Source organism: Typopeltis vanoorti, chromosome 3, assembly GCF_054136105.1.
Source record: "Typopeltis vanoorti isolate ZY-2024b chromosome 3, IOZ_Tvanoo_1.0, whole genome shotgun sequence".
Taxonomy (NCBI): Eukaryota; Metazoa; Arthropoda; class Arachnida; order Uropygi; family Thelyphonidae; genus Typopeltis; species Typopeltis vanoorti.
The window spans coordinates 51,271,983-51,284,456 of record NC_143551.1 but is presented as its reverse complement, the minus strand read 5'-3'; the positions used below and the strand labels follow the sequence as shown (position 1 = coordinate 51,284,456).

At 34.8% G+C, this 12,474-nt stretch overlaps 1 protein-coding gene across 2 annotated transcripts in view; it reads left to right on the top strand.

Moving 5' to 3' along the window:
- Window positions 1–12,474, top strand: part of Rae1 (ribonucleic acid export 1) — a 127,464-nt gene that overhangs the window by 31,758 nt on the left and 83,232 nt on the right. For both annotated transcript variants that reach the window (XM_090415604.1, XM_090415605.1), the window contains exon 5: window positions 6,388–6,474. In XM_090415604.1, the coding sequence (XP_090271730.1) occupies window positions 6,388–6,474 (87 nt within the window). The remainder of the gene's footprint in view (window positions 1–6,387; window positions 6,475–12,474) is intronic.

Genomic DNA, 12,474 nt, shown 5'->3' with positions numbered 1-12,474 from the left:
TTGGACCACTGCTGTTTAATTTGTTCATTAATGATATAGGAAAGGATCTGAGAGGAACAGTTCATTTGTTTGCGGATGATGCAAAGTTGGGTAGGGCAATAGTGAATGCAGATGACGTCAAAATTTTGCAAGATTATTTGGATAGATTAGAGGTCTGGGCTAAGGAGAATGGATGTCAATTTAATGTGGCAAAATGTAAGGTTATACATTTTGGGGTGAAAAGATTAGCAGCAGTTTACTACATTGGTGGAACTGTACTCCAGGAAATTGATGAGGCACGAGATTTAGGAGTGTTGGTGGATAAGGAGTTGAAGTTTAGGGGGCACATTGCAAAAGTGGCCAAATCAGCTCATCAAATCACTTGGTTGCTGAAGAATACGTTGACAAGCAGGTTATTGTTCCTCTGTATTGAGCCTTGATAAGACCCCATCTTGACTACTGTGCCCAGATTTGGTCACCTAGGTTTCTTCTTGATGGAGAGGATCCAGAGGCAAGTGACCAAGATGATAGCTGGTCTGCGGAATGAACCTTATAAGAACAGGTTGAGGATTTGTGGGTTGCAAAAATTGGTTGATAGGCAGAGGAGGGGAGATATGATTGAGACATTCAAATTACTGAAGGGTTTCTATAAAATTAATTCAGAAGATATTTTTGAGAACAGGGCTGGTTGTGGGAGGACTAGGGGACATCCATGGAAACTGGGCAAAAGCGTGGTTAGCAAAGGTTTAATGTCATCATACAACTATTTATAGTTATAGTATAGTAATTATAATTGTTTATCTATAATTATGAGTGCCTGCTAGTAAGCACTTTATAATTATAGGCAAAAAATTATAAGAATTGTGTAAATATATATTTAATCATATGCATATATATTATAATTTTCAGTTCTAGGTTCAAGACTGGTTGATGAATAATTTCATTTTTTTTCTCTATGTGAGTTTCATAGTACATTAGGACCACAGATTTGATTTGATAAAGGTTATATAATCTTGAAGCCTTACTCTAGAAACTAAGCCCAAGATTTTTGTATGCTACTTCAGGCCTGTTCACAGTAAGTACAATACTGGTCTCAAATCACGTGAAAAAAAAGTCGTGCCATCCACAGGCATTCCCAAATATCCATGCTCTAGCAAGATTCAAACTTACACCTTTGCATTGTAACATGAATGTTATTCATTTGGCCAGCCAGGTTAGCAGATTATGGTTTGATTTTGATAATGAATAGTGTCCCAAGAATGTAAAACATTCAAGTACCTCATTGCCAATGATCATTTTCATACTTGCATGAAAGAAGAAACAATTTATGTAGGATTATGGATTAGTGACTATAATCTATTTTCATTAGTACATCAAACTGCAAATTAATGACTGTCTGGCCCAGTTTCATATATACTTCAGTGCTTCAGCTGGTCATCATACATTTCAAAAACATATTGAATGGAGGTGATTTAGAAGTAGATATTCCCATTAAAAATTACATTCTTTAAAAAAAAATTTTAATTAAAAATATTAAATGGAAGAATAGAAGAGTAAGGAAGGAGGGATTGAAGGAGTTTTTATGAATGAAGAAGTGGCTGGCATGAGTGTGGAGAATGAGAGAACAGGTAGGCATAATAGACAAGGAAATGAGAGTCAGGGTGGACAGGAGGCACGGCATGAGAAGGGTCATTGTTCAAGGGAATGTGAGCAGACAGGAAGGAGATCGCCTAGTTTGTGAGAGGAGTATTCAGTTTGAAGAAGATCCTGGGATGGGTAATGAGAGAGAGGAATGGCTCAAGGAAGGCATGTAAAAGTCCCATCTAATAAGTGATATTATAGGCAAACAATTATAAGAATGCCAGAAATATCAGAAAACTTAATTGTTGCATTGATTGCTTTCATTTGCTCAAAAATTGTTGGAATAACATGACTTATGGTTGGATGAGGATGATTTCCTGACAGGAATAGAAATGGAAGGGTATGATATTTTCGTCAAGATTGAAAAGGTAAAGAGGGAAGTAGAGTGCTGTTGATAGAAAAGGAGTTGTGCCCATGCAAGGGAGAAATAGTGGTGGTGGTTTAGAGGCAGTGTGGTACGAGATAGAAGTGAATAGAATGAAATGCTTTGTTAGATTTTGCTATAGACCTAGTAATGTCGAGGGTAGTGACCATGAAATGTATAAGCAAATTAGCCAATCAAATCGAAAAAAGGTGATCATTATGTTGTGATCTTAATTGTGGTAATATAGATTGGGATGATGATAGCATCTGGAAATAAAATCAGTTTTTGAGGGACAACTGCCTCTGGTAGTATGTAACAGAGGACATGCTAAGATTGAGAGTTTGGATTTGATCATCAGAGGATGTCATAAATGAAGCGTCAAATCCTTTGGTTGGTGAGAACGATTGAGGTGATTACCTGGATGGTTGCCAGCTATATGAGGACTTCTGTGAGGAAAAGAATTGTGCTACTACAAGGCTAGTGATTATGACAAGCTCAGGGAAGAGCTTGCAGCTGTAGCACTGATGAGGAATTGAGGAAAGGAGATCAGTGCTGCTTGGGTGCCATTCAAGAACTGTCTAGCAAAAGTATTTAAATATATTCCAAGGGTTAGAAGGTTAAATAAGGTAGGTGTGAAATGAATGAATAAAGAGATTAAGAATACAGTACAGAGGAAGAAGGCATTATGGAGTCAGCATAAGATGGATGGTAATCAGTTTAATGAGGAGTACAATAAACAGGCAGAGAAGGTGACTTGGTAAGAGTAGCAAAAATGTATAAGCTACTAGTTAGCTAATGAAATTAAAAAAAAAAAAAACTGCCTAAGGGTTTTTTGATATGTAGCCATCAAAAGAAAGAAAGAATGATTATAGAAGGGTGACATTGATTGGATAAAATAGTAAAAAGATATATGTTCACCTTTTGTGGGTTTTTTCACCAACAATTTCAATCTCTTCTTCTTGATGTTTATTTTTATCCTTGCTTTCACTAGCTTGTGATCACTGTCATAACTAAATTGTTTGATAACAAATATCTTCTAGTATTTCCATGTTGTTTACTATAATATAATCACTTTCATTAAAAACTTCATTTGGTGATCTGCAGGTCCGGTTTCATTTAGTTTGCTTTTTAAAGAACACATTTCCTATATACAATCACTCACCTTCTGCCAATTGAGTAAAAATGGATGGCAAAGAAGAAGTGGGTGCAATTTATTTTTACCAGTGCTTTACATATTTCTTCTTTTTCTTCTCCTTTCAAAGATAAGAGGATACGTTTTTGACTTCTTTTTATTTGGCCCAAACCTCGCATACCTAAAGCACCTGTTGTTTCATGCGCACTTTATAGTTAAAGTTGCCCATTACATTTTTCCAGTGATACGTATTATCTCTGAAAGTGTTGGAGAGATCATCCTCATAGAAATTAATTTCTTCATCTGAATGACCATAGATGGGTGCATATACTTGTACTTTATTTAAATCACATGTCTTGGTGATTTTCAATCTGAGTTATAATTCTCTGGGACACTGGTATAAATTCGAGCATGTTTTTTCCATCTTTTGTGGACGATAATTCCAACTCCTTGCCGATAATCTTCTCTAACAGTATGTAAAATATAATTACTTGTGATTTTTTTAATCAGTAATTTTTTCTTCTATTCTTATTTCAGAAAGGCCAATAATATTGCAATTTATTTTTACCCGTGTTTTACACATTTCTTCTTTTTCTTCTCCTTTCAAAGTTCTGACATAAGTACAGATGTTCAAATTTGTTATCAGGGAGTTTTTCACAGATGTACTATCTAGAAAGGGACCTCCCATTTGGGTTTGAGTTGGTTCAATCCTTAGTGTGATAAGTAGATATTACATTGGAAATAACATTCCCAATGTAATATCTACCATTGGGCATGTTATAGCAGCCATGACCAAAATAACATTTTGGTCTTGGCTACTATTTCCTTCAATTCTTATGAACTCCATTTCTTTAAGGGGAGTATTCTTCTCACACTGACCAGGTGTCTTGGGATTCAGCCTACTAGATAAAGCAGATACCTGGGAGAGAAAGCAGACTCTCACTTCATGAGGAGGGGAAAAAAAAAGTAAAATAGGAAAAATTCACCCCTAGCCCTCAAATACTCTAATAGCATTGGTGGGGGGGATAAGAAGGAAAGAAAGAAGAGTAGGGACCAGTCTACAGATAATATAACAGATGTATATTACATGAAGTAAGGCATGGTCCAGCATCAGGTACCTTGGGTATGACACTCCTGACTAAATTGAGCCCTTGAGGTCAATCGAGTAGAGTAGGTCAACTTCCAAAAGAGAAGGAAGGCAAGATTGTACCACTTCATAAGGGAGGTGACAGAACTCGATCTTCAAATTATAGGCCAATCTGTTGTGTGGCAGGTGTGGTTAAAAATGTTGGAGAGGTTAGTGAGAACCAGGATTCAGAATTGGGTTGACAACAGGGGCATTCTCTTTAATGGACAGCATGAACATTGCTAAAGAAATGTCATGTTTCAGTAATCTCTTACTAATTGCAATAAGGTGACAAGTGCATTGGTCAAGGGAGATGGATATACAGTTGTATACTTAGATTTTGCCAAGGCTTTTGATAATTGCCGCATGATAAGTTGATAGTTAAACTGGAATGGATGGGGTTAGATATTAGATTAGTGCATTGGATTAGAGATTGGCCATCTGATAGATATTAGCAAATTGTGTATGGTGGAAGCAATATCCCAGAAGAGGAAAGTTACTAGTGATGTGTTTCACGGATAAGTTTTATGGTCATTGCATTTTAACCTGTACATTAATGATATTTAGAAAGGTTTTAATGGGTATATTAAGTTGTTTGTAATTAGGAAGAACTGTGAACAGTAGGGCAGATCTTGTGGCTCTACAAGAGGACTTTGAACAGACCAAATGAATGGACATGGACGTGGATGTGGGGTTACTAGTTCTGTTTGTGTGTGTGTGTGTGGAGTTTTAGATGGAAAACAAAGATGAGATTGTGTGTGTCCCACCAAGTGGAGGGACACACATGCACAATGTATCCCATCACTTCTAGAAAGGAGATTGTTGTTCCATTGTAGAAGGCCTTGATTAAGCTACATATGGACTACTGTGCCCAGTAGTCCATATGTAGCTGGTTTTCAAAAGGATGATGAGATACTGGAAAGGGTAAAGAGGTGATTGATTAAGGTGGTTTCTGGTCTCTGCAATTTTCAGTATGAAAAAGTTGAAGATGCACTTTAAAGAGTGGTGGATAGGAGATAAAGGGGGAGGATTTGATGTATCAGTTGGTTTGGTGTTATTATCATATAAATGTTAACATTATCATAGTGGTAGGAGATGGGGTTCATCCCTGGAAGCTGTGTGAAGTGATTGGAATGCATTGGCTGAGAGTGTGGTGTCTGCAGAGGATGTGAATGTTTTTAAGGCATAGTATGATGAGCTGTATGGATCTCTCATGAGTTTTTGACTCCGTGGAAGTCTGATAAAGATTTTGTCTGAGAAACAGAGAGAGAGAGACGTCCTCTGACAGAGAAAAATGTGCCCAAATGAAGTAAAATTGTGGAAATAAATTGTGATAGGAAGTCATAAACTATGATAGGAAGTCATAAATTATACTTCTCCCATTTTTTAAGTGGGACTTGGATATTATCACTTGCATCCGCAAGTGATAATATCCAAGCATTTAGGTAATACCTATATAGACTATCCTTAGTTTATTTTTTTGCATGTTTTCCATTCTAGTTCCATTGTTACTTATCATTAGGTTTTGCTGCAACACGAAAAACAAGATTGGTCATCACTTCAGACAGTGCTGTCCAATCTTGTTTTGGATGGCTTTTGTCTATTGCTAAGTGTTGCTCATGTTGGAGGGATAAAGAAATTCTCCCATGCAAGTTCCAAGTTCTCCAAATTCAGTTGGAACTAATGTGGTTTGGATAGTGTACAGGTGAGTATTCTTTGGAACATTAGATTAGATTTCTTGCAGTAAATGGCATTCATCAGGCAGGTCATTAAGAAACTAACAAATTAAAAACAGGAAATTGTATTCCTGTTGAATCCTTTACACTAAGTTTGCATGTGAAATTGCTTTATGACTGGGCTACTTGTATATAGAGGCTAATGACTTCACATTAATTGCCTTAGTATTCCATAATGCAAAGCATGAATCCTTTCTGATGTCTATAATGCTATGCATTATGGGAAGGGCAACTACCAGACTGGTTTTGAACTTTATTGAGGTTTCATCAGTGGAAGCATTTAATTTGAAGTGATTATTCAAATGCTAAAAAAAATAAATGTGACCTGTCTAGTACTTTTTGGTTTAACTTAATTTGCTCACATTTTTGTAATGTTGCATGTGCAAAATAATTGTTCCCTTTTAATTAGCATGATGCCCCTGTTAAAACAGTGCATTGGATTAAAGCTCCAACATATTCATGTGTGATGACAGGAAGTTGGGATAAAACATTAAAGGTAACTTTAATTTTTGATCACAAAATTGATTGCTTTACTAAAAAGAAGTTTCACTTCCTTGATTGTATGTGCCTATTATTATTGTTCCAGTTAAAAAAAAAAAAAAAAAAAAAATTAATCAGTAAAATTTTAACAAGTCCTTTATTATTATTTTTTTTCTAATCTCTGTTACTTATTCTTGTATATTAATGTACACCTCTGAGAAATGCCATAGAGAATATTCTGACTTGTCTCTGAACAGGCATTCCAGTTAACCAGATTATGAATTTTGGGATTTCTCCCAAAATAAATTTTGAGAATAAATATTACATAGCAAAATCTTATAATGGTAATATCTTAACTTTGAATTAGAAATATTATCATCAATCAGCAGCTATAATTTAAAAATAGTAATAAAATACATTTGACCCTTGAACAATGCAGGGTTTGGGATGCTGACTCCCCCAAATACACAGATAGTCAAAAATCTGTGTATAACTTAATCTGTGTATATCTGTGTATGTTAATTTCTCCTCAGAAATTTAACTACTGATAGTCTACTGTATCTCATGTGGCGACCAGGGTTAAAGAATAGTCCCAATGTAGCCCATGTATGTTGTAAAAGGCGACTAAAATGGGCATTCTGGGGGGGGGGTATAGCCAGGTTCCTTTTTGTAAAGTTGAGCTCAGGGCTAACAACCCTGCCCTGTAAAAACTCAACTTGTTAAGAAAGTCCAAAGGAAAATTAACTGGACGGACTTCATGGAAAGACCTGAACAGCGGAAAAAGTATTATGAATATTGGTTTGGGAAGCTGGAATGTCTTGAGCCTGAACAGACCAGGAGCATTGAGGAGAATGTTTGAACTAGAGATATAGAGTGAGAATAACAGCATTTGCAGGAGGTGCGATGGAAAGGAAATGGCATATTTGATACCAGAACACATACTTTTTTTTACGGTGGTGGAGATCAAAAAGCCTTCGGTACTGCATTCTTGGTTGAAAAAAAAAAATGGAAACACTTAATCCTTGATTTTAAACCAGCTAATGAATGAATTTGTGTACTGAGAATAAAGTTTAAGATGTTTAATATTTCACTTTTTTCACTATGTACACATGCACCAACCAAGGACTTGTGAAGAAGACAAGGTGAACTTTTATGAATCACTGGAGAGGATATATGATCAGTCACAAAACATTACGTTAAAATGGTTCTGGGAGACATGAATGCCAAAATAGGAAAGGAAGAGACCATTTGGAAGAGAGAGAGCACATGAAGAAAGTAATGAAAATAGCACGAGACTAAGTGATTTTGTAAGTGGCAAAAATATGTTTGCCACATAAAGTTACCTGGAGATCAGCAGATGGATTAACAGAAAATCAGATTATGATGATTGATAGACAGAATAAAAATTATTAATATGAGTAGAGGAAGGAGAACATCAAGATATGACATCCAAAAATTAAAAGATGGAAAAACAGACAAAAATAAGTTGAAAGATTGAGAGAAGAAATAAATGAAGAGAAAGAGGATGAATATATCAATGATATGACTATAGATAAAAAATGGGAAAGGATTAAAAATAAAATTACGATAGTGGCTAAAGAAGGTCTGGGATTCAGAAACAATTAAAAAACTAAATGAATGGTATGATTCAGGTTGTAGAAAATGTGTTGAAGACAGAAATACAGCTTGTCTAAAGATGCTTGAATGGAAAACTCGAGCAAATGAGAATGAATGTAGAGAAAAATGAAAATAAGCCAAAAAGATGTGCAGAAGAAAATTGAGACTGAAGAATACAGGACAAATTAAGAAAATGTATAATAAGATAAAGGAAATTACAGGTGGATTTCAGCCCAGAATAACTTTCTGCAGAGACTGTGGGGACAACTTGCTTGGGGAAAGGAGGATATTTTGAGAAGGTGGGCAGAATATTTTGAAGATCTCCTTCAGGACGAAACAAGTTGAAACTGATCTTCCAGAAGAAGACTAACTTAACGAAACCCTGGCAAGTATAAGAAAAGCTGAAACAGAGGAAGCACCAGAGCTACATGAGGTGGAATTAGCCCTATGGAGAATGAAAGATAATAAAGCACCTGGTTGGTGAAGACCGAATAACAGTCAAGCAATTAAAATATGGTGGGCAATCACTATTAATCAAAATCCATGAGTGCTTGTCAGAGGTATGGGAAACTGAGTCTATGTGTACTGAATGGGATACTGCTATTATCTTCACTATCTATAAAAAACATGACAAATCTCTGTGCCAAAATTATAGAGGAATAGCACTATTGCAGTGACTTACAAAATATTGGCAAGGATATTGGCAGCTAGATTGCAGCCTTTTATAGAAGAAATGCTGAGTGACTATCAGTGTAGCTTTTGATATGGTAGATCACAATAGACTAGATTTTTACAGTACAAACTATAATGGAGAAATGTTGAGAGTTTAATCTGCACCATTTGTTTGTGGATTTTAAACAAGTCTATGATAACATTAATAGAGATAAGCTATTTAAAGTCATGAGGGAATTCCAAATTCCACCCAAATAAGATTAAAATGGCACTTAGAAATACCATGTGTAGAGTACAAATACAGGGTGAACTCACACCAGAGTTCAAGATAATCAAAGGATTAAGACAAGGAGACCAACAATCAACAGTGCTTTTCAACTTATGCCTTGAAAGGGTAATATGAAATGTAATCATAAACAGAGGTGGAACTATTATGAATAGAAGTCAACAGCTTTTGGCTTTTGCAGATGATGTGGACTGTATTGGAAGCAATGAGAGAAGTCTCAGAGAGGGTTATAGACAAATGACGGAAGAGGCAAAGAAAATGGGACTACAAACAAACGAAACTAAAACAAAATATTTAATTGTTGCCAGAGATAAACAAAAACTTGAAAACATCCAAAGTTTCACTGTAGAGAAAGAAACCTTTGAACAAGTACAGCAGTTCACATATTTGGGTTCAGTAATAACAAAGTAATGACGTATCAGTTGAAATTACTTATAGAATAGCTGCAGCAAATAGAGTTTATTATAGTATTCAACCACTATTAAAATCTAATTTGATTTCGATAAAATCCAGCTGTATAAAGTAATCCTCAAACCTGTACTTTTGTATGGCTGTGAAACATGGACAATGATCCAGAGAGATCAAAACCAATTACATATATGGGAATGAAAGGTATTAAGAAAGATCTTTGGCCTAGTTAATGAGAATGGACTTTGGAGAATGAGGAACAACAAAGAAATAATGGAGAAATTCAATGAAGTGGATATTATTACTGAAATAAAGCTGAGAAGACTGAGATGGCTAGGACATGTTTGACGAATGAGGGATGACAGAGCCATAAAAAAAAAAAAAGGTCTTCATGTTTGGACTGGGTGGATTTTGACCCAGAGGATGACCAAAAAAGAGATGGCTTGAAGATGTGGAGGATGATTTAAAGAAAATGAAAGTAAAGAATTGGAGGAACAAGGCACAGAATCATGAATGGAAGGCTATCTTGAGACAGGCCCAGGTCCTAAATGGACTGTAATGCCAAGGAGTAGTAGTAATAGCCTACTGTTGACTTGGAAGCCTTACAAATAACATAAACAGTTGATTGACACATTATTTTGTATGTTATATGTACTGCATTTGTCATGTTGTACCATCATTTTCTGTATTGGTGATGATGATGTACTGCATTATATACTGTATTCTTACACAATGAAGTATGCTAGAGAAAAAATCTTAAGAAAATCATAAGAGAAAACACATCTATAGTACTGTACTGTATTTATCGATACTGTAAGTTTACATACTTTGTTTACAAGATGAATTGTCTGTCTCTCAGTACCTACATTAATATTGTCTTATGATATAAAACACTGTTGTTATATGTATTACTAACACTAGACATCAAAAATGAAAAAAATAATGTGAAAAAGAAATTCATATTTACAGGTATAACGATTAATGCATTGATAACGAAGCAGTAATATGATTGCTTTATGGTAGCCTGGTGTAATTAATATGATTGCTTCAAATTAGTCTAGCCTATACACTAATGAATGAATTGTTATGAAATTTTTGACATACGGTATTAGTCATTCATAATACAGTATTGGAAATGTTACTATATTTTTTAGAAAAAAACACTGGCCTGTTATGATAGACTGAGATGCAGTTTTTCCATTTGTGAAAGAGAGAGGCATACCATACAGTAATGTACTCTTTGAAAGCAAAGTTATAAATCCATAAGAAACCCATCATCAAATTCCTAATATTTACCCTCAAGGGGTGTACAGGATATTATGATAGTACTACAGGAAACTTACATCATTGCTAACTTCTATCAAAAATTTTCCTCCAAATCTGTCTGTTATCGGTGAAGACTCCAATGTTATCAGATCTTATATTTCTTTCTTCCAAGGCACTTTTTACTGTATCAATCCACCTATATCTTTGTCTGCCTTTGGGTCTTTTTACTGCCAACCTGACAGAGAACACTTGTTTTGCTAATCTTTCCTTTTCCATTCTGTTTAAGTGATCATACCACCTGAAATTAGCTCTGCTAAAACATTCCTTGGTGCCAGCAATGTCAAGTTGCATCCTAATAACCTCATTTTTAATATGATATTGCCATTGATGCCATCTGTTCATGCCTCTAATCTTTCTCAGGACTCATATCTGTGGTCTCTAGTCTTTGGTCAAGTGTTTTATTTCTAACTCTGCTCTCAAATCCATGAGTTAAAATTGGTTTGAAAATACTGCATTGTATACAGCTGATTTAGTGTTTTGATTTTCAGTTGATATTTTTAATAGGTATTATTTCTGGAAAAATTCCCATGTTACTTCTAAATAAATATTATTTTTATTGCTAATTAGCCTGTTTTTGTTTACTGTTTACCACATACCAAAAATTGGCAACACTTCTAAAACCTACAAAATCCCCCCCCCACACACACACAAAGAAATATTAGAACACACAATGTGTTTTACAAATTTTCTTGCCAAAAAAGATTGATTTCACCTACACTGGTTCTACTATCAGATCTTTATGAGTAAGATTACAAGAACACTTCCATGACTGCAATATCAGTATTCCAGAACATCATCATCATCAAATTCCTGCCATGTACCCTCAAGGGGTGTACAGGATAGGACAGTACTACATGAAAAAATTACATCATTACTAACTTCCTATCTACAATTTTCCTCCAAATCAGTCTGTTACTTGTCAAGACTCCAACATTATCAGATCTTATATTTCTATCGTCTAAGGCACTTTGTACCGTATTGTTAAATTGTGAATGAAGCTATGTTATGTAATTTATTTTTTTTCATTCACATTTAACATTGCTTATTAAATATTAATCATGACTTATATAAAATTATTTATTATTCCCTAATTGAGAATTACTAATTGAATATTTATTCAAAACCTGACCTACTATTATTTTATAAAATATTAAAATGTATAGAATTTTGTATAACCAAATATATATGATGTAACGTAAAGTGTTATTTTATATTTAACTGTATACGTAATCAAAAAGTTGAAGAAGTAGCTTAAATATTCTGTTGTTCTTATTTGTCAAATATTTAATGTTATGTAATCATTCATGTAAGAGTAGTAACAGAGCATACATTACATTAGCGAAATGTTTACGTTTAGTCTGTTGTCATGGAGATGCACGCGTAAACAACCACGAGTGAAGAGAGCGTGGCGTTCGAACGTAAGGTGGGAGTGAAGGTCATATAAAAAATAGAGAAAAAGGGTAAAGAAGAAGGGAGGTCATAGATAGATAGAACGAGAAAAGAGAAGAATTATTATTAAGCGAGGGAGAGTTTTGCGGAACCAAGATTATAAGATCCTTAGGGCTGAAATTTATGAAAATAGTGTTCGGAAATGAACCAATAAGTAGTGAATCATAAAGTTTAATATTATAAGCGAAGTCAGCTGTTGTTATGAAGAAAGGTTGATGCCGTAATCAGATAAAAAGGAAACTGGACAGTCAATGCGAA